This window comes from Malaclemys terrapin, chromosome 12 (assembly GCF_027887155.1).
Source record: "Malaclemys terrapin pileata isolate rMalTer1 chromosome 12, rMalTer1.hap1, whole genome shotgun sequence".
NCBI lineage: Eukaryota > Metazoa > Chordata > Testudines > Emydidae > Malaclemys > Malaclemys terrapin.
In genome coordinates, this window is record NC_071516.1 from 46378590 (window position 1) to 46396178 (window position 17589).

General features: G+C 54.6%; 1 protein-coding gene across 1 annotated transcript; it reads left to right on the forward strand.

The window, feature by feature from the left end:
- The first annotated feature begins 16376 nt into the window (after positions 1-16376).
- Positions 16377-17589, forward strand: LOC128847142 (mediator of RNA polymerase II transcription subunit 15-like). The gene is made up of 2 exons (XM_054046493.1): positions 16377-16495; positions 17041-17589. The coding sequence occupies exons 1-2, from the start codon at positions 16420-16422 to the stop codon at positions 17541-17543; spliced, it is 579 nt and encodes a 192-aa protein (XP_053902468.1). The 5' UTR covers positions 16377-16419; the 3' UTR covers positions 17544-17589.

Consider the following 17589-nt stretch of genomic DNA (forward strand, 5'->3'; position numbering starts at 1 on the left):
CATGGGCGATTGGTGATCACACCAAGGGGGACTCAATGGGAGGTTCAACCAGGCCAGGCAGCTGCTGTGGGGACTCTGGCAGGGACACCACCTTTGGAGAGACAGATGCAAAGAGCCAAAGGGGAGATCCTGGGGAAAAACAAGACTTTTTTTCTGGGCTCCGGGTTCCCTGGGGAACCTGTAACAGAGACATGACAGCAATGAAAAGGCGTCGACCCAGTTGTGAGTCTGATGCTGTGACATCTGAAATGTACCCCACACAATCTCCCTTTGGGATGTGCCACACCCATTGCTCTGCTGCGATCCCAGATCCCTCCCCTCCAACCTCTGCTCTGCACTCTGCTTCCACAGTGGGCCAAGACCTTCTGCCTCCAGCCCCCACCCCACCGGGCACAGCCTCAGCTGCAACTCCCACTGCTCAGAGATTCATAGACTTTAAGGTCAGAAGGGACCATCATGAACATCTAGTCTGACCTCCTGCACATCGCAGGCCACAGAACCTCACCCACCCACTCCTGTAATAGACCCCTCACCTCTGGCTGAGTTACCGACATCCTCAAATCATGGCTTAAACACTTCACTTTACAGAGAATCCCCCATTTACACTAGATAAAACCTGCAAGTGACCCATGCCCCAGGCTGCAGAGGAAGGTAAATAATCCCCAGGTCTCTGCCAGTCAGACCCGGGTGGAAATTCCTTCCCAACCCCAAATATGGTGACCAGTTAGGCCTTGAGCATGTGAGCAACACCCAGGAGCCAGAAACCTGGAAAACAATTGTCTGTAGTAATTCAGAGCCCTCCCCATCTAGTGTCCCATCACCAGCCATTGGAGATATTTGCTGCTGGCAGTCACAGATCGACCACATGCCATTGCAGGCAGTCTCATCATACCATCCCCTCCATAAACTTATGAAGCTCAGTCTTGAAGCCAGTTAGGTTTTTTGCCCCCACTGCTCCCCTTGCGAGGCTGTTCCAGAACTTGACTCCTCTGATGGTTAGAAACCTTCACCTAATTTCAAGTCTAAACTTGTTGATGGCCAGTTTAGATCCATTTGTTCTTGTGTCCACATTGGCACTTACCTTAAATAACTCCTCTCCTGCCCTGGTATTTATCCCTCTGATGTATTTATAGAGAGCAACCCTATCTCCCCTCAGCCTTCTTTTGGTTACACTAAACAAGCCAAGCTCTTTGAGTCTCCTCCCATAAGGCAGGTTTTCCATTCCTCAGATTATCCTAATAACCCTTCTCCGCACCTGTTCCCGTTTTAATTCTTCTTTCTTAAACATGAGCCACACAGTATTATAGATGAGGTCTCACCAGTGCCTGGTATAATGGTGATAACACCTCCCTGTCTCTACTGGAAATTCCTCCCCTGATGCATCCTAGAACTGCATTAGCCTTTTTCATGACCACTTCACATTGGTGGCTCATAGTCATCCTGTGATCAACCAATGCACCCAGGTCTTTCTCCTCCTCTTCCAGCTGATACGTCCCCTCCTTTCTTACCTCTTGGCTCTCTGCATAAAGCACCAGGCACTTGAAAATCAATGACATGGCACCAAGAGGCTGCCTGGCCTTGAATGGGACACCTACCTTCACTCTAAAGGCAGCGGTGGGTGACGAGGAAGATGAGGGCGTTGATGACGAAGAAGGAGCCTCCCATTGCAAGGTCTATGGCCAATGGGAAAGCAATGCCCTGGGCTGTGGACTGAGGGGAATCGCTCCTGAAATTTCAGGCCCGTTGGATCTCTCCAAGATACGGCCAGCTGGAGATGTCTCCCATTGCTTGACTTGGTAGGGGTCAACTGGCACCTCTCCAGCCCCCAGTCAGGCTCCTTCCCTCTCTGTCTATCCCACAAAGGCGGTGGCCTGTGTTATACAGCAGATCAGATTACACAATCCCGGGGACCCTTCTGGCCATGAACTCTCTGACTCTTCCCCATGAGGAGTACTGGGATCCAGACATGCCACTATCCAGGAAGCCAGATATAGAGAACCTGGATTATGTGGGATAGGGCTGGAGACTATGAGTTCACCTGTCACTGTGACATTCCCAGTGACAGTCAGAGCCTGGCTCCTGGTGGACAGGATCCATCTCCCGCTCATGTTCTCCTCATACCCGCAGGGGAATTCCCCCGTGCTGTTGGGATTGTCACAAAGTGTTGGGCCCTGCACCCCCACTTCCTGCAATTCACCGTGACTCTCAGCCAGCCAGTAAAACAGAGGGTTTATTAGACGACAGGAACACAATCTAAAACAGAGCTTGTATGTACAGAAAACAGGACCCCTCAGTCAGATCCCTCTTGGGGGCTGGGGAGCCCAGACCCAGGTTCTGGGCCTACCCACATCTCCCCAGCCCACTCCAAACTGAAGCCCCTTATTGCTGCCTCACCCACCCACACCCCTGGCCCCTCCTCCAGCCTTTCTCCAGTTTCCTGGGCAGAAGGTGTCACCTGGCCCCAATCCCCTCCTGGGCTCAGGTTACGAAGGGCAGCCGTCATCCTTTACATGCTGGCCGTCAAATATCATCCCTCAGTGAAGTCACACCCTTATTTCCCACCACCATCTAGTATTGGTGCAGTACCCCAGAGAAACAGAGGCACGTCCCGTGTTAGCAGAAGACAGTAAACTAGTAAAACTCCCATGCACCATTACCAGGTTAATACTCCCTACTCCATCACATCTCTCCCCCCTTCGAGACTGAACTGAGTGGGGTCACTCGAACCAGTGACCTGGGGTAGTTCAGGCCCCTCTCTCCGGGACAGTGCATCAGCTATCACACTGCCACTCCCCTTCACATGGACCACCTCCATGTCATAATCCCGCAGGAGCAGGCTCCACCTCAGGAACTTGGCATTGGCTCCTTTCATCTGGTGCAGCCAGGTCGGGGCAATGGTCAGTGTACACAGTGAAGTGTCGCCCAAAGAGATATGGCTCCAGTTTCTTAAGGGCCCATACCATGGCCAGGCATTCCCTCTCGATGGCCGCGTAGTTTTGCTCCCAACGTAACTTCTTGCTCAGGTACACGATGGGGTGTCTCTCCCCCTTTTCATCAACCTGCATTAACACCGCCACCAGCCCCATGCCTGAGGCATCGGTGAACACCATAAAGGGCTTGTCACAGTCTGGGTTAACCAGCAATGGGCCCCTGACCAGAGCCTCCTTCAGAGCACTGCTCGGTCCAGACCACCTTGTCTGGCTTCCCCTCTTGCATAGCCCAGTGATGGGGGCGTCTATGGAGCTAAAGTGGGGCACAAATCTTCGATAATACCCCGCCATCCCAGTAAAGGCCTGGACCTGCTTTTTGGTCTGGGGAACGGGACAGTCTCTGATCACCTCCACCTTGGCTGGTTCTGTCTTTAGGCAGCCGCTCCCCACTCGGTGGCCCAGGTAGGAGACTTCAGCCATCCCCACCTTGCACTTCTCAGCTTTTATAGTCAGCCCAGCCTCCTGGAGTTGGTCGAGCACTTGTTTAACCTGGGACACATGGTCCAGGTCTGGCTAAAGGCACAGATGTCATCAATGTACGCCACGGCAAAACTCTCCATCCCCCTCAGTAGCTGATCCGCCAGGCGCTGGAAAGTAGCAGGTGCCCCCTTCAGGCTGAAAGGCAGGGCCAGGAACTCAGAGAGCCCCAGAGAGGTGATAAATGCAGATTTCAGCCTGGCATCTGCATCCAGTGGCACTTGCTAGTAGTTCTTTGTAAGATCCATGGTGGTAAAGTACCGAGCGCCTCACAGCTTGTCTAGGAGCTCGTCAGGCCTGGGCATGGGGTAGGCATCAGACACGATGATGGCATTAAGCTTCCAATAGTCCACACAGGACCGATCGACCCGTCCTTTTTGGGGACCAGCACCACAGGAGAGGCCCAAGGGCTGGAAGATGGCTGGATCACCCCCAAAGCCAGCATGTCCCTGACCTCTCTTTCCAAGTCCTGAGCAGTTTTCTCTGTGACCCGGAAGAGGGAGTATCTGATAGGAGGATGCGATCCTGTCTCCACCCGGTGGACAGTCAGATTAGTGAGTCCAGGCGGGTTGGAAAACAGCAATCGGTCAAACACAGCACCCCTCTGATTTCAGCTTGCTGGGCAGGGCTTAGCCAATCAGAGAGGGGAATTGATTCCAGGGAGGAGCCTGCTCCTGTCTCAGGGAATAGATCTACTAAAGGGTCATCTCCCTGCTCCTCCCAATGTCCACACACAGCTAACACCACATTCCCCCTGTCATAATATGACTTCATCATATTCACATGGTACACCCGGCGGTGTGCCCGGTTCGACAGCTCCACCACATAGTTTACCTCATTTAGTTGCTTGACAACCTTGAAAGGACCTTCTCAGGCAGCCTGTAATTTGTTTTTTCTCACAGGGATGAGAACCATCACCTGGTCCCCGGTGGTGTAGGCCTGAGCCCCTTCCGTGCAGTCATACCAGACTTCTGCTTCCTCTGGGCTCTGGCCAGATTCTCCTTGGCCAAGCCAGGCAAGTCTCTCTCGGAAGGTCAAGACATACTCTACCACTGATTCTCTATCGGGAGTGGCCTTCCCCTCCCATTCGTCTCTCATCAGGTCCAGTGGTCCCCTTATCCTTCTTCCGTATAACAGTTCAAAAAGTGAAAACCCAGTGGACTCCTTGAGCACTTCCCTGTATGCAAACAGCAGGTGAGGTAAATTCTTGTCTCAATCCTGCGGGTGCTGGTTCATAAAAATTTTCAGCATCATTTTTATTCTTTTGGGACTCCTCCGTTCCAACCCCTGACCGGTGTCCACAAACTCGTTGTCCAGATGCCCAGCACTCTGCCGGTCCTCTGGCTTCTCGTCCACCAACTATATTCTCAGGTCAGATGGGCAATATTCACAAAGGTGCTCCAGTACAACCAGTTTAACCATGTCCTCCTTAGTCTGGGCCCCATCTGCCCACTTGTGGACATATCCCTCCATTCAGAGGTTCAGTTCCAGATATGTGTCCTCAGGGTTTTATGCTGACTCTGGAACAGTTTCCGGTATGCCTCAGAAGTCAACCCAAACTTGCATAACAGGGCCTTTTTGAACAGTTCATAGTCCCCTGCCTCCACCCCTTCCATTCTGCTGTACATCCCTACGGCTTTCAGGTCCAGTAAGGGGATGAGAAACCAGAGCCTGTGTGCAGGGTCAACCCTGTGCAGCTCACAGGCCTTCTCAAAGGCAATCAGCAATTCATCTATGTCCTCCCCTTCCTTAAACTGGGACAAGATGTGCTTATCAGAGTTCCATGTAGTCCTGGGTCCCCCCTCACTCACCGCTCGCTGCGCCTCAACTTTGCCAGCTCCAGTTCATGCTGCCACTGTTTCTCCCGATCCTCCAGCTCTTTCAGTTGTATCTCCCGCTCCCATTCCAGCCACCTCAGCTCCAGCGATGGGGAGCTTGGCTGTGAGGATCCCCTGCTGGCGTGGGGGTCACAGTGCCCCCAGGGTTCACCTCGCTGCTTCTAGCCCCTCCCTAGTCATAGGTAGAAGGGACCTTGGAGTGCCCTCGGCAGCAGTCTGACCCCTCCCAACTGGGACAGACACCAGTGCCGGCGCTGCATCTGCCAGGCTACTTCCCTCAGGGACAGGGATCAGCCCCTCTTAGCGATCCTCCTCCTCCAGCTGGGCAATCAGCTGTTCTTTGGTGAGCCTCCCTCTGCAAAGCCCCCTCTCCTTGCACACCTCTTAAGGTGATGGTTATACATCTCCCTGTGGTTCCCAAGTTGTTGTGGACTCACAGGCCTGTGTGCTCTCAGCTCTCCACGGTTTCCTGGAAGAACCCCTACTGTGCCAGCCCTTCTCAAGGTCACCATCTCTCTCCCAGGGTGAAGCCGTAGACTCCTTCACCCCTGGAACTGCTTGCCGCAGTCCCCAAGGGGACCCCGTTACTGCAACAGTCCTTCTGTCTGGTCACATACTCCCAGGGATTAAACGAAGCTTCTCCACCCCCCGAAACCGCTCCTCTCTGAGCCTTCAGCACGCCTGGTCCTTGTTAATCCCCCTTCGTTTTACTGCTCCCAAGTCACTTACTGCAGGAAGCGCCATTCATGGGGTGCAGCACATCCCACCTCTACCACCAGTTGTCACGGAGTGTGCGGGAGTCAGGGCCCTGCACCCCCCACTTCCTGCAATTCACCATGACTCTCAGCCACCAAGTAAAACAGAAGGTTTATTAGAAGATAGGTTGGGGAAGGGGCAGCTATACTGTATAATGGGCACTAGGGGGCAGCAGAGGGTGAGGACAGGGAAGGGGCGGCTGTACTGTATAATGGGCACTAGGGGCAGCAGAGGGTGGGGGTGGGGAAGGGGCGGCTGTACTGTATAATGGGCACTAGGGGGCAGCGGAGGGTGGGGGTGGGGAAGGGGCGGCTATACTGTATAATGGGCACTAGGGGCAGCAGAGGGTGGGGGTGGGGAAGGGGCGGCTGTACTGTATAATGGGCACTAGGGGGCAGCAGAGGGTGCAGACAGGGAAGGGGCGGCTGTACGGTATAATGGACACTAAGGCAGCAGGGGGCGGGGGAGAGCCGTCTACAATGTAGAACAGACAGTGTCTGTAACTGTCATGCTCAATGTCACTGGCTCACTGGGGGGTGAGCAGAGGTGGCGCCCATGGAGCTCTGCACTGTACCGACACCAGTAGGTCCCACTGTCGCTGGGGGTGACGTTCAGGGCAAGCCAGGGCCCAGGCAGATCTCAAAGTGGCTCCCCATCTCGCAGCACCCAGTGGGCCTGGGGGATGTAGGGCCCAGCTGGGACGACACACTCGGCCGTCAACATCTCCCCCGTCATGTAGAGCGGGAGGGGCAGGCTGAACTGCAGGGATGGGGCAGCCAGCACTGGGAACACGGAGACAGAGACGGGGTCGCTGGAATAGGAGAACTTCCCTCCCCTGGATCAGCTGCACATAGACACAGAAGGACCGGGTGGCATTTCCAGTGCCACTGGCTTCAAGACCCGTCCACCAAGTTATGGCTTCTCCCGGTGAGGGTCCTAGTGGCTCCTCATTCTCGTAGAGCCTGTACTGCACCGGGGAGGCACCGGGGGGGCTGAGCAGCAAATTTCCACCCTGTCTCCAGCCATGTAGGCCGGATAGTCCGGAGACAAGGACACCGAGGGCTTCCCGGGAGGGTCTGGATGGAAAACATGCCTCAATCTCGGACTCCTTCCAGCGAGGGTCTCCAAGCTCCCCAGGGGGGAGCTGGGGATGGTTGGGTATTTGTCCCCACCCCCACGCCGGCCAGAGGCTGGCCCAGGGCATCAGATCAGAAACCTTCTCCCCATCACCAGCCTCCAGCGAGCCCAGCCCGGCTTGTCCCTTTGTTCTCCTGCCTCCTTTGGCCTCCATCACTCGGCCCCTGCGCAACCGCTCCCTGAATGGAAGCAGGCACCATCAGACCTCACTCCATGCCCCTGGGCACCCCCCAGCCCTTTCCTGCCCCTGCTCCAGCCAGGATCCAGCATTTCCCAGCGCCCAGAACCAGGACCAGGCTTCCAGCTGAGCTCTGGCCAGCCCCCAGGAGCCCAATGGGGTGACCTTCCCCTCCAGACCTGGCTGTGTGGGGCTTAATGAGGGATGGTTCCCATCAGCCACTCCAGGGTGTGGTGTGCAGGGGCATGGAGTGCAGGGAGACTGGGTTCAGGGGCACCTGGGGATGGGATGAAAGGGGTAGGGGGATGGGGTGCAGGAATGATGGGGTACAGGGTTCAGGGATGCAGGTGGATGGGGTACAAGGGGCAGGGTGACAGGGTGCGGGGGGGGTGAAGGGGGACAGGGCACAGCGGTGCAGGCAGTGAGGGTGTGGCAGTGCAGGGGGAGGGGTGTCAGAGACCAGACCAAGCTCACCTGTCATGGACATGGCAATGGGCCTGCTCTCCCCAGATGGCATCTCTCGCCCGGCGCCCAGTGTCTGGTATGCAGACATACAGCCCGGCCATCCCCGTCTCAGTCCTGAGCTCCAGCCAGGCACCCCCCGTTGGCTCAGAGACCCCATCAGCAATCAGCCCACCTCGCTGCCTGTAGAATCTGTACCTGGCCACCCCCTCACCCTGGGGAGCCGAGCACCTGAGGTTCACCCGCTCCCCGGGGACGTACACGGGGTGTGGGGAGCCAGAGCAAGGCCGGGGGGGGGACAGGGGAATCTCTGGAGTAGTGTGACATTATTGACACAAACTGTGACTGTAAAGACCATTGTTGCAACCAAAGCCTGTAGTGGCACCAAATCTTGTATAAAGGGGGTCAAATAAGGTGTCTAAGACAAGGTTATGGTTTGCTGGTTATGTTTATGCTGTCTGTATGCATGTATCATTTTTGTATTTAGAGTTATAAGTATTGGCTCTATACTGTCTGTAGTTCAAACTTGTGCTAAGCTTGACAATTTGGCATCAGCTCTGCCTAGCCTGCTTGGCCCCATTAGGGACCATCAGCTATACAATAGACCCATTGAGAGAAGGCAGATACACCTTGTGACTCAGCAAGGCATGCAGGGACCTGCCTATGGACAGAACTCTAAGGTTTTTCCATGCCATGTGCTGGGCAGCTTATATTTGAGACTAAGGAAGCAAAAGCCACATGGCAGAAGATATAAAAGGCCCTGGAAATGCCTCCATTTTGTCTTCAGTCCTGCTTCTTACTTCTGGAGGAACCTTGCTACAAACTGAAGCTCTGAACAAAGGACTGAATGACCCATCCCAGCTGGGGATGTTCCAGCTGATTTGAGCATGCAGTTTATTCCATTACTGCTACAAGCCTGAATCAAGAACTTTCCCCTTACTGTATAAATTGGTTCCATTTAACCATTTTAGCTCTCATCTATATTTCTTTCTATAAATAAACCTTTAGATTTTAGATTCTAAGGGATTGGCAACAGCGTGATGTGTGGGTAAGATCTGACTTGTATATTGACCTGGGTCTGGGGCTTGGTCCTTTGGGATCAGGAGAACTTTTTTCCTTTTACTCGGGTATTGGCTTTCATAACCATTCGTCTCCACAACAAGTGGCACTGGTGGTGATACTGGGAAACTGGAGTGTCTGAGGGAATTGCTTGTATGACTTCTGGTTAGGCAGTGGGGTGAGATCAAGGTCCTCTCTGGCTGGCTGGTTTGGTGCCTCAGAGGTGGAGAACCACCAGCTTGGGGCTGTAACTGCCCTGCTCTAAGCAATTTCTCCGGAATTGGTTCTGTCAGTTGTGTCTCGCCAGAGGCAGCATCGTTACAGTGGCGTAGTCATGCTGGGATCCACAGAACCCGGTCAATTAAGCTTTGGATCACAACCCCGCGCTATCCAAATCTCAATTTGGGATTGAGAGTTTTGTTGGTTAAAGATCAGTGACCAGGAGCCGAGAAGCATCAGCAGAAGAAATCAAGCTGCAATCTGAACATGAACCAAAGTGGGAGAAATTCGAATGAGAGAGAAGCAAGCCTTGGCCCAGCTGGAGAAGGAGGCTGAGGAGAGAGAGGAAAGGGCTCGTAGGGGCGTATGGAACGGCTGGCGGCTGAGGAGAGGGAAGGGCTCGTAGGGGTGTATGGAACGGCTGGCTGCTGAGGAGAGGGAATGGCTCGTAGGGGGCGTATGGAGCGGCTGGCTGCTGAGGAGAGGGAAGGGCTCGTAGGGGTGTATGGAACGGCTGGCTGCTGAGGAGAGGGAAGGGCTCGTAGGGGCGTATGGAGCGGCTGGCTGCTGAGGAGAGGGAAGGGCTCGTAGGGGCGTATGGAGCGGCTGGCTGCTGAGGAGAGGGAAGGGCTCGTAGGGGCGTATGGAACGGCTGGCTGCTGAGGAGAGGGAAGGGCTCGTAGGGGCGTATGGAACGGCTGGATGCTGAGGAGAGGGAAGGGCTCGTAGGGGGCGTATGGAACGGCTGGCTGCTGAGGAGAGGGAAGGGCTCGTAGGGGCGTATGGAGCGGCTGGCTGCTGAGGAGAGGGAAGGGCTCGTAGGGGCGTATGGAGCGGCTGGCTGCTGAGGAGAGGGAAGGGCTCGTAGGGGGCGTATGGAGCGGCCGGCTGCTGAGGAGAGGGAAGGGCTCGTAGGGGCGTATGGAAGGGCTGGCTGCCGAGGAGAGGGAAGGGCTCGTAGGGGCGTATGGAGCGGCTGGCTGCTGAGGAGAGGGAAGGGCTCGTAGGGGCGTATGGAACGGCTGGCTGCCGAGGAGAGGGAAGGGCTCGTAGGGGCGTATGGAGCGGCTGGCTGCTGAGGAGAGGGAAGGGCTCGTAGGGGCATATGGAGGGGATGGCTGCTGAGGAGAGGGAAGGGCTCGTAGGGGGCGTATGGAGCGGCTGTCTGCTGAGGAGAGGGAAGGGCTCGTAGGGGCGTATGGAGCGGCTGGCTGCTGAGGAGAGGGAAGGGCTCGTAGGGGGCGTACGGAGCGGCTGGCTGCTGAGGAGAGGGAAGGGCTCGTAGGGGCGTATGGAGCGGCTGGCTGCTGAAGAGAGGGAAGGGCTCATAGGGGCGTATGGAGCGGCTGGCTGCTGAGGAGAGGGAAGGGCTCGTAGGGGGCGTATGGAGCGGCTGGCTGCCGAGGAGAGGGAAGGGCTCGTAGAGGGCGTATGGAGCGGCTGGCTGCTGAGGAGAGGGAAGGGCTCGTAGGGGCGTATGGAGCGGCTGGCTGCTGAGGAGAGGGAAGGGCTCGTAGGGGCGTATGGAGCGGCTGGCTGCTGAGGAGAGGGAAGGGCTCGTAGGGGCGTATGGAGCAGCTGGCTGCTGAGGAGAGGGAAGGGCTCGTAGGGGGCATATGGAGCGGCTGGCTGCTGAGGAGAGGGAAGGGCTCGTAGGGGGCGTATGGAGCGACTGGCTGCTGAGGAGAGGGAAGGGCTCGTAGGGGGCATATGGAGCGGCTGGGTGCTGAGGAGAGGGAAGGGCTCGTAGGGGCGTATGGAGCGGCTGGCTGCTGAGGAGAGGGAAGGGCTCGTAGGGGGCATATGGAGCGGCTGGGTGCTGAGGAGAGGGAAGGGCTCGTAGGGGGCGTATGGAACGGCTGGCTGCTGAGGAGAGGGAAGGGCTCGTAGGGGGCATATGGAGCGGCTGGCTGCTGAGGAGTGGGTTCGCCAGAAGTGACAAGAAACTGCCAGACTTCAGCTCCAAGTCAAAACAGCAATGGAAGAACAGCACAAACTGTATCCTCTTGAAAATCCGGTTTATAACAATGTTGCTATGCTGTATGACTCTGAGCAGTTTTCTGTGTTGAACCCATTATGCTATGACCAGGAGGAGGGGGACTCTAACCTGGTGAGAAATAACTCTTTGTCTGTGCGAAAAAGCAGTTAATCTGTGAATGAAGTTTCTGAATGTCTGTCTAGTGTCTCAGAAGTGAATCTCGAATTAGATCAAGAGCAGAAAATGTCATTGGTCAGGACAATGTTTCTCAGGAGCAGATTAAAGTGGATGGTCAGGTTGAAGCCCTGACTGAGGAAGGAAAGGGTAGATTTTTGATGGGTGATGGATTATTGGCAAATACAGCTTGTAAAAGTGAACCTGAAAAGGGTAACTGTGATTTGCTGGCAGTAGCTCAGTGTAGTGAGAAGAGCAGGAGTGTATCTGTCGGGAGTGGCAATGTGCCTAGTATGGAAGCTGCCCCACTCTCCCTGTATTTGTCTGTGAACAGCCCTGTGTGCTGGGACGAGGGCAATGAGATCCCAAGCTGTGGGTCTGGTAAAGGAGAAGCTGTCTCCAGTTCTTTGTCTGGTGAGCAGACAGAAGGTGTCTTTCTGCCTGTGATGGTTGAGGGTAATGCAGTTGTCTCAGTTCTTGGCTACACTTACAAGTTAGAGCGCATTAAAGCAGCCCAGTGCGCTCTAACTCACGAAGCATTCACATTGGCAAGGCATGTAGAGCGCTCTGACTCCGTGGCTAGAGCGCTCCTAGTTCTCCACCTCGGCGAGTGGAATAATGTTTGATGTGCCCCCGCTGGAGCGCCGCGGCACCAGTGTGGACACCCCGGTCTGTTAATGCGCTCTGATCGGCCTCCAGAAGTGTCCCACAATGCCTGTTCTAGCCACTCTGGTCATCACTTTAAACTCTACTGCCCTGCCCTCAGGTGACCAACCATCAGACCCGCCCTTTACATTCTCTGGGAATTTTGAAAATCCCCTTCCTGTTTGCTCATCCAGGTGTGGAGTGCTCTCAGCGAATCTTTCCAGGTGACCATGCCTCCATGCGCCAGGAGATCCCCAGTATGGAGCAATGGAGCTGGACCTCATCAGTGTTTGGGAGGAGGAAGCTGTCCAGTCCCAGCTGTGCTCCAGCTGTAGGAATTAGGATACCTTCAGGCAGATGTCAAGGGACATGATAGAAAGAGGCCATGACCGGGACGCACTGCAGTGCAGGGTTAAAGTGAAGGAGCTGTGGAATACTTACCGCAAAGCCCACAAGGCAAACCGCCACTCCTGTGCTACCCCCACGACCTGCCATTTCTACAAAGAGCTGGACACGATACTTGGGGGCGACTCCACCTCCACTCCGAGCACCACCATGGACACTTCAGAGCCTAGTTCAACAAGGCAGGAGGAAAGCGGGAGCGAGGGTGCTGAGGAGGAAGGAGACACCCTAGATGCATGCAGCCAGGAGCTGTTCTCAAGCCAGGAGGAAGGTAGCTAGTTGCGGCGGCCGGTGCTTGGGGAAGGTCAAACACCTGAGGAGGTTCAAAGTAAGCAGCTTTTTTGGGGGAAGGAAGTTATTCAGTGTGGGCTCTTGGGGTGAGGAGGGTTAGGGCTGCATGCATGCCTAGATGTGGAATAGGGCGTTGATGTGCTCTCTCACATCACGGTAATCGGCCTTAGTGATCTCTTCAAAGGTCTTATCCAGAATGTGAGCAATGCGCTTGCGCAGGTTTCTCAGGAGAGCCATTGTGGTCCTTGTCCCAGTCAGGCTAACGTGTCCGCGCCACTGTGCCGTGACGGGCGGGGGAACCATTGCTGCACACAGGCAAGCTGCATATGGGCCAGGGCAGAAGCCGCATTGCAGTAGAAGACCCTCCCTTGCTTCCCAGGTCACCCTCAGCAGTGAGACATCGTCCATGACTAACTCCTGTGGAAAATGTGGGGCCAGTGTTCAGTATAGGGGCCCCTGCAGCTGTTGGCTCTCCCCAAGGCACAGAAACCCAGAGGACAGTGCAGCCCTGAAACAATCAGTCCCTTTTGCCCCTGTGCTTACTCACCATTTTGGACCTCCCGTGGGTGATGTGCGCTCGCTTTGGGACGGGCAAATTATGCTATTGTGTAGACTGTCCTTGCCCTCCTTAAGTGAGGGGGAATCATTGCTCTGTCTGGTGTGAACAATGCTGCCTCTGTTAAGTGTTGCATTTTGCCTTTACAGATGCAACCTTGAGATCTCAGCCGTTTGTCTTATCACCGGCCGAGAGAATCAGGAAGAGGCCACGTAGAAGCAAAGACGACATGCTGCATGAAGTAATGCAGCAGTCACTTAACGAGAATCTAAAAGCGCAGGAGTGGAGAAGAGTGAAAGGAGGATCCGACAGTGGAATGAGGAGCGCCGGCATAAAAGCGCAGAGCTCCGGCAGCAAAGCACAGAGCGGCTGATAAGCATCATGGAGCGCCAAGTGGACTCTCTCCAGGCACTCGTAGCCATGCAGGTGGAGCACTACCGCACCTGCCCCCCCTTGCAGCCCTTGTCCCAAAACTCTTTCCCTTCTGCCCCCATGTCACCTCCAACCCACTTTCCCCAACATCCAGGTTCTTATCGCCACCAGCTGCCTCCAACACCTGTAGCTTCACCACCCAGCCCTGCAAACTACCACCCTTACCCACTGCACACAACCCCCATCACCATGCAGTACAGCCAGCCTGAAGTGCAGCACTCATTGCACAGCACTCCAGACAGGAAGGCTGAGTATGATAACAGGACATATGCAAATCTGTGATTGTCCCGTTCCCCACCTCACCCCCTTGCCCTTTCTGTTTCCCAAGGAGTTGTGTTTCTTTTCAATAAATGGATTTTTTGGCTTTGAAAACATTCTTTATTATTGCATAAAGTAAAAGATACCGTACCCAGGAAAGCAGCAGGCACTGCAAGTCAGTGCATCATACGTAGCAGACACAGATTCCTACTAACATTGGAACCACTGCACTTCACTCCCGTGGAGGGCACCAGACATTACTGGTGGCTTTCAGCCTCAAATTGCTCCCTCAAGGCATCCTTAATCCTTGCAGCCCCATGCTGGGCCCCTCTTATAGCCCTGCTCTCTGGCTGTGCAAATTCAGCCTCCAGGTGTTGAACCTCCGAGTTCCATGCCTGAGTGAATCTTTCACCCTTCCTTTCACAAATGTTATGGACTGTACAGCATGCGGATATAACCGTGGGGATGTTGTCGTCGGCCAAGTCCAGCTTCCCATACAGAGAGCACCAGCAGCCCTTTAAACGGCCAAAAGCGCACTCCACAGTCATTCTGCACCGGCTCAGCCTGTTGTTGAACCATTCCTTGCTGCTGTCAAGGCTCCCTGTGTAGGGTTTCATGACCCATGGCATTAACGGGTAAGCGGGATCTCCAAGGATCACAATGAGCATTTCAACTTCCCCTACGGTGATCTTCTGGTCTGGGGAAAAAGTCCCGACCTGCAGCTTCCTGAACAAGCCGGTGTTCCAAAAGATGCGTGCATCATGCACCTTTCCGGACCAGCCTCTGTTAATGTCAATGAAACGCCCACAGTGATCCACAAGCGCCTGGAGAACCATAGAGAAATACCCCTTCCGATTAACGTACTCGGAGGCTATGTGGGGTGGTGCCAGAATAGGAATGTGCGTCCCATCTATCGCCCCTCCGCAGTTAGGGAAACCCATTTGTGCAAAGCCATCCACAATGTCATGCACGTTACCCAGAGTCACGGTTCTTCTGAGTAGGATGCGATTAATGACCCTGCAAACTTGCATCAACACGATTCCAACAGTCGACTTTCACACTCCAAACTGGTTCACGACCAATCAGTAGCTGTCTGGAGTTGCCAGCTTCCAGATTGCAATAGCCACCCACTTCTCCACCGACAGGGCAGCTCTCAATCTCGTGTCCTTGCGCCGCAGGGTGGGGGCGAGCTCCTCACACAGTCCCATGAAAGTGGCTTTTCTCATCCGAAAGTTCTGCAGCCGCTGCTCGTCATCCCAGACTTGCATGACGATGTGATCCCACCACTCGGTGCTTGTTTCACAAGCCCAAAAGCAGCGTTCCACGGTGCTGAGCATGTCCGTGAATGCCACAAGCAATCTCATGTCGTACACGTTACTCGAGTCGATATCATCGTCGGAGTTCTCACTGTCAGTTGGGATGTTAAGAAGTAACTCGACAGCCAAACGTGACGTGCTGGCGAGACTCGTCCGCATACTCCTCAGCACTTCGGACTCCATTCCCGCAGACTGAAAGGGAAGACAGAGCGCGCAGCACAAAAAACGTTGAAAGATGGCGCCAAATGTGGACGGAAGCACAGGGATTGCTGGGATGCAAAGCAATGCATCACGGGGCATTGGGACAGGACCCAGAATGTCCTGCACCCCCCGCTCCCTTCCCACAAGCCCAAAGCGCTCTACATCTGCAAGTGTAGCCATGCCCTAGGTTGCATCCAGTTAGGCCTGGTCTACACTACGGGTTTAGGTCGACTTTAGCAGCGTTAAACCGAATTAAGCCTGGACACGTCCACACAACGAGGCCCTTTCTTTCGACTTAAAGGGCCCTTTAAACCGGTTTCTTTACACCACCTCCGACGAGGGGATTAGCGATAAAACCGGCCTTTGCGGGTCGGAATTGGGGTAGTGTGGACGGAATTTGATGTTATTGGCCTCCGGGAGCTATCCCACAGTGCTTCATTGTGACCGCTCTGGACAGCACTCTCAACTCAGATGCACTGATCAGGTAGACAGGAAAACACCCGCGAAGGTTTGAATTTCATTTCCTGTTTACCCAGCGTGGAGAGCACAGGTGACCACGCAGAGCTCATCAGCACAGGTAACCGTCATGGAGTCCTCCCAGGATCGCAAAAGAGCTCCAGCATGGACCGAACGGGAGGTACGAGATCTGCTCGCCATATGGGGAGATGAAGCAGTGATATCTGAACTCCGTAGCAGTAAAAGAAATGGAAAAGTATTAGAAAAGATCTCCAAGGCCATGAAGGACCGAGGCCATAACAGGGACACACAGCAGTGCCGCGTGAAAATTAAGGAGCTACGGCAAGCCTACCACAAAGCCAGAGAAGCAAATGGAAGGTCCGGGGCAGAGCCGCAAACTTGCCGCTACTACGCGGAGCTGCATGCGATCCTAGGCGGTGCAGCCACCACTACCCCAACCGTGTGCTATGACTCTCTCACTGGAGAAACACACAGGGAAGACGGTTCGGGGAAGGAGAAGGTGACGATGGAGGTACTGTAGGTAGCTCACAGCAGCAAGGAAGCGGAGAAACCGGTTTCCCCAACAGCCAGGATATGTTTGTGACCCTGGACCTGGAACCAGTAACCCCCGAACTCACCCAAGACCCTCAGGGCACACAGGGGACCTCTGGTGAGTGTAACTTTGTAAATATTTGTAAACATTACAAAAAAAAAGCAAGCAAGTCTGTTAACGTGTATGGGGATGGAGCGGAAATCCTCCAGGGACATCTCCAGAAAGCTCTCCTGGTTGAAATGGGGTGATTTTATTAAGGGGGACATTCAGAGGCGCCCGTTCCTGCTCTTCTGACCAGAAATGTTCCCCGCTGTTAACCACGCGGTGGGGGGGAGGGGTGAAGTGATCATCCCAGAGAATCGTGTGTGTGTGGGGGGGGGGGGGTTTACTTGTGTTTGTGCAGCATGTTAACCGGGAAACCGCAGCCCCCTCCTTTTACATTGAAACCCCATTTTAAATGGACAACCCAATTCATCCTTGATATGGGAAATGCGCTGCTGTTTGCAACCTTTCCCGCATGTTAAGAAGGTTAAAAAAGCCAAAACACTGTGGCCTACGATGGCTGCCTGCAAGCCGAAATATGCGACCTTGTAATGAAAGAGTGTACCCATTGTTCCCTAAAATGTGTCTTTTTTAACCACCTCTCCCTTCTCCTCCACCAGCTGCAAATGTTTCTCCTTCGCAGAGGCTCGTGAACATTAGAAAGAGAAAACGTAAGACGAGGGACGAGATGTTCACGGAGCTGCAGATGTCCGCCCAGGCTGATAGAGCACAGCAGAATGCGTGGAGGCAGTCAATGTCGGAGATGAGAAAAGCCCAATATGAACGAGAGGAGACGTGGCGGGCTGAATCGCGGGAAGAACAGAGCAAGTGGCGGGCTGAAGACGATAGGTGGCGTCAGCTTGCAGACAGACGGCAAGAGGCAATGCTCCGTCTGCTGGAGCATCAAAGTGATATGGTCGAGCGTATGGTTGAGTTGCAGGAAAGGCAGCAGGAGCAGAGACCGCCGCTACAGCCCCTGTGTAACCAACAGCCCTCCTCCCCAAGTTCCATAGCCTCCTCACCAAGACGCCCAAGAACACGGTGGGGGGGCCTCCGTCCACCCAGTCACTCCACCCCAGATGATCGCCCAAGCATCAGAAGGCTGGCCTTCAATAAGAGTTAAAGTTTTAAAATGCAGTGTGTCCTTTTCCATCCCTCCTCCCCCACCC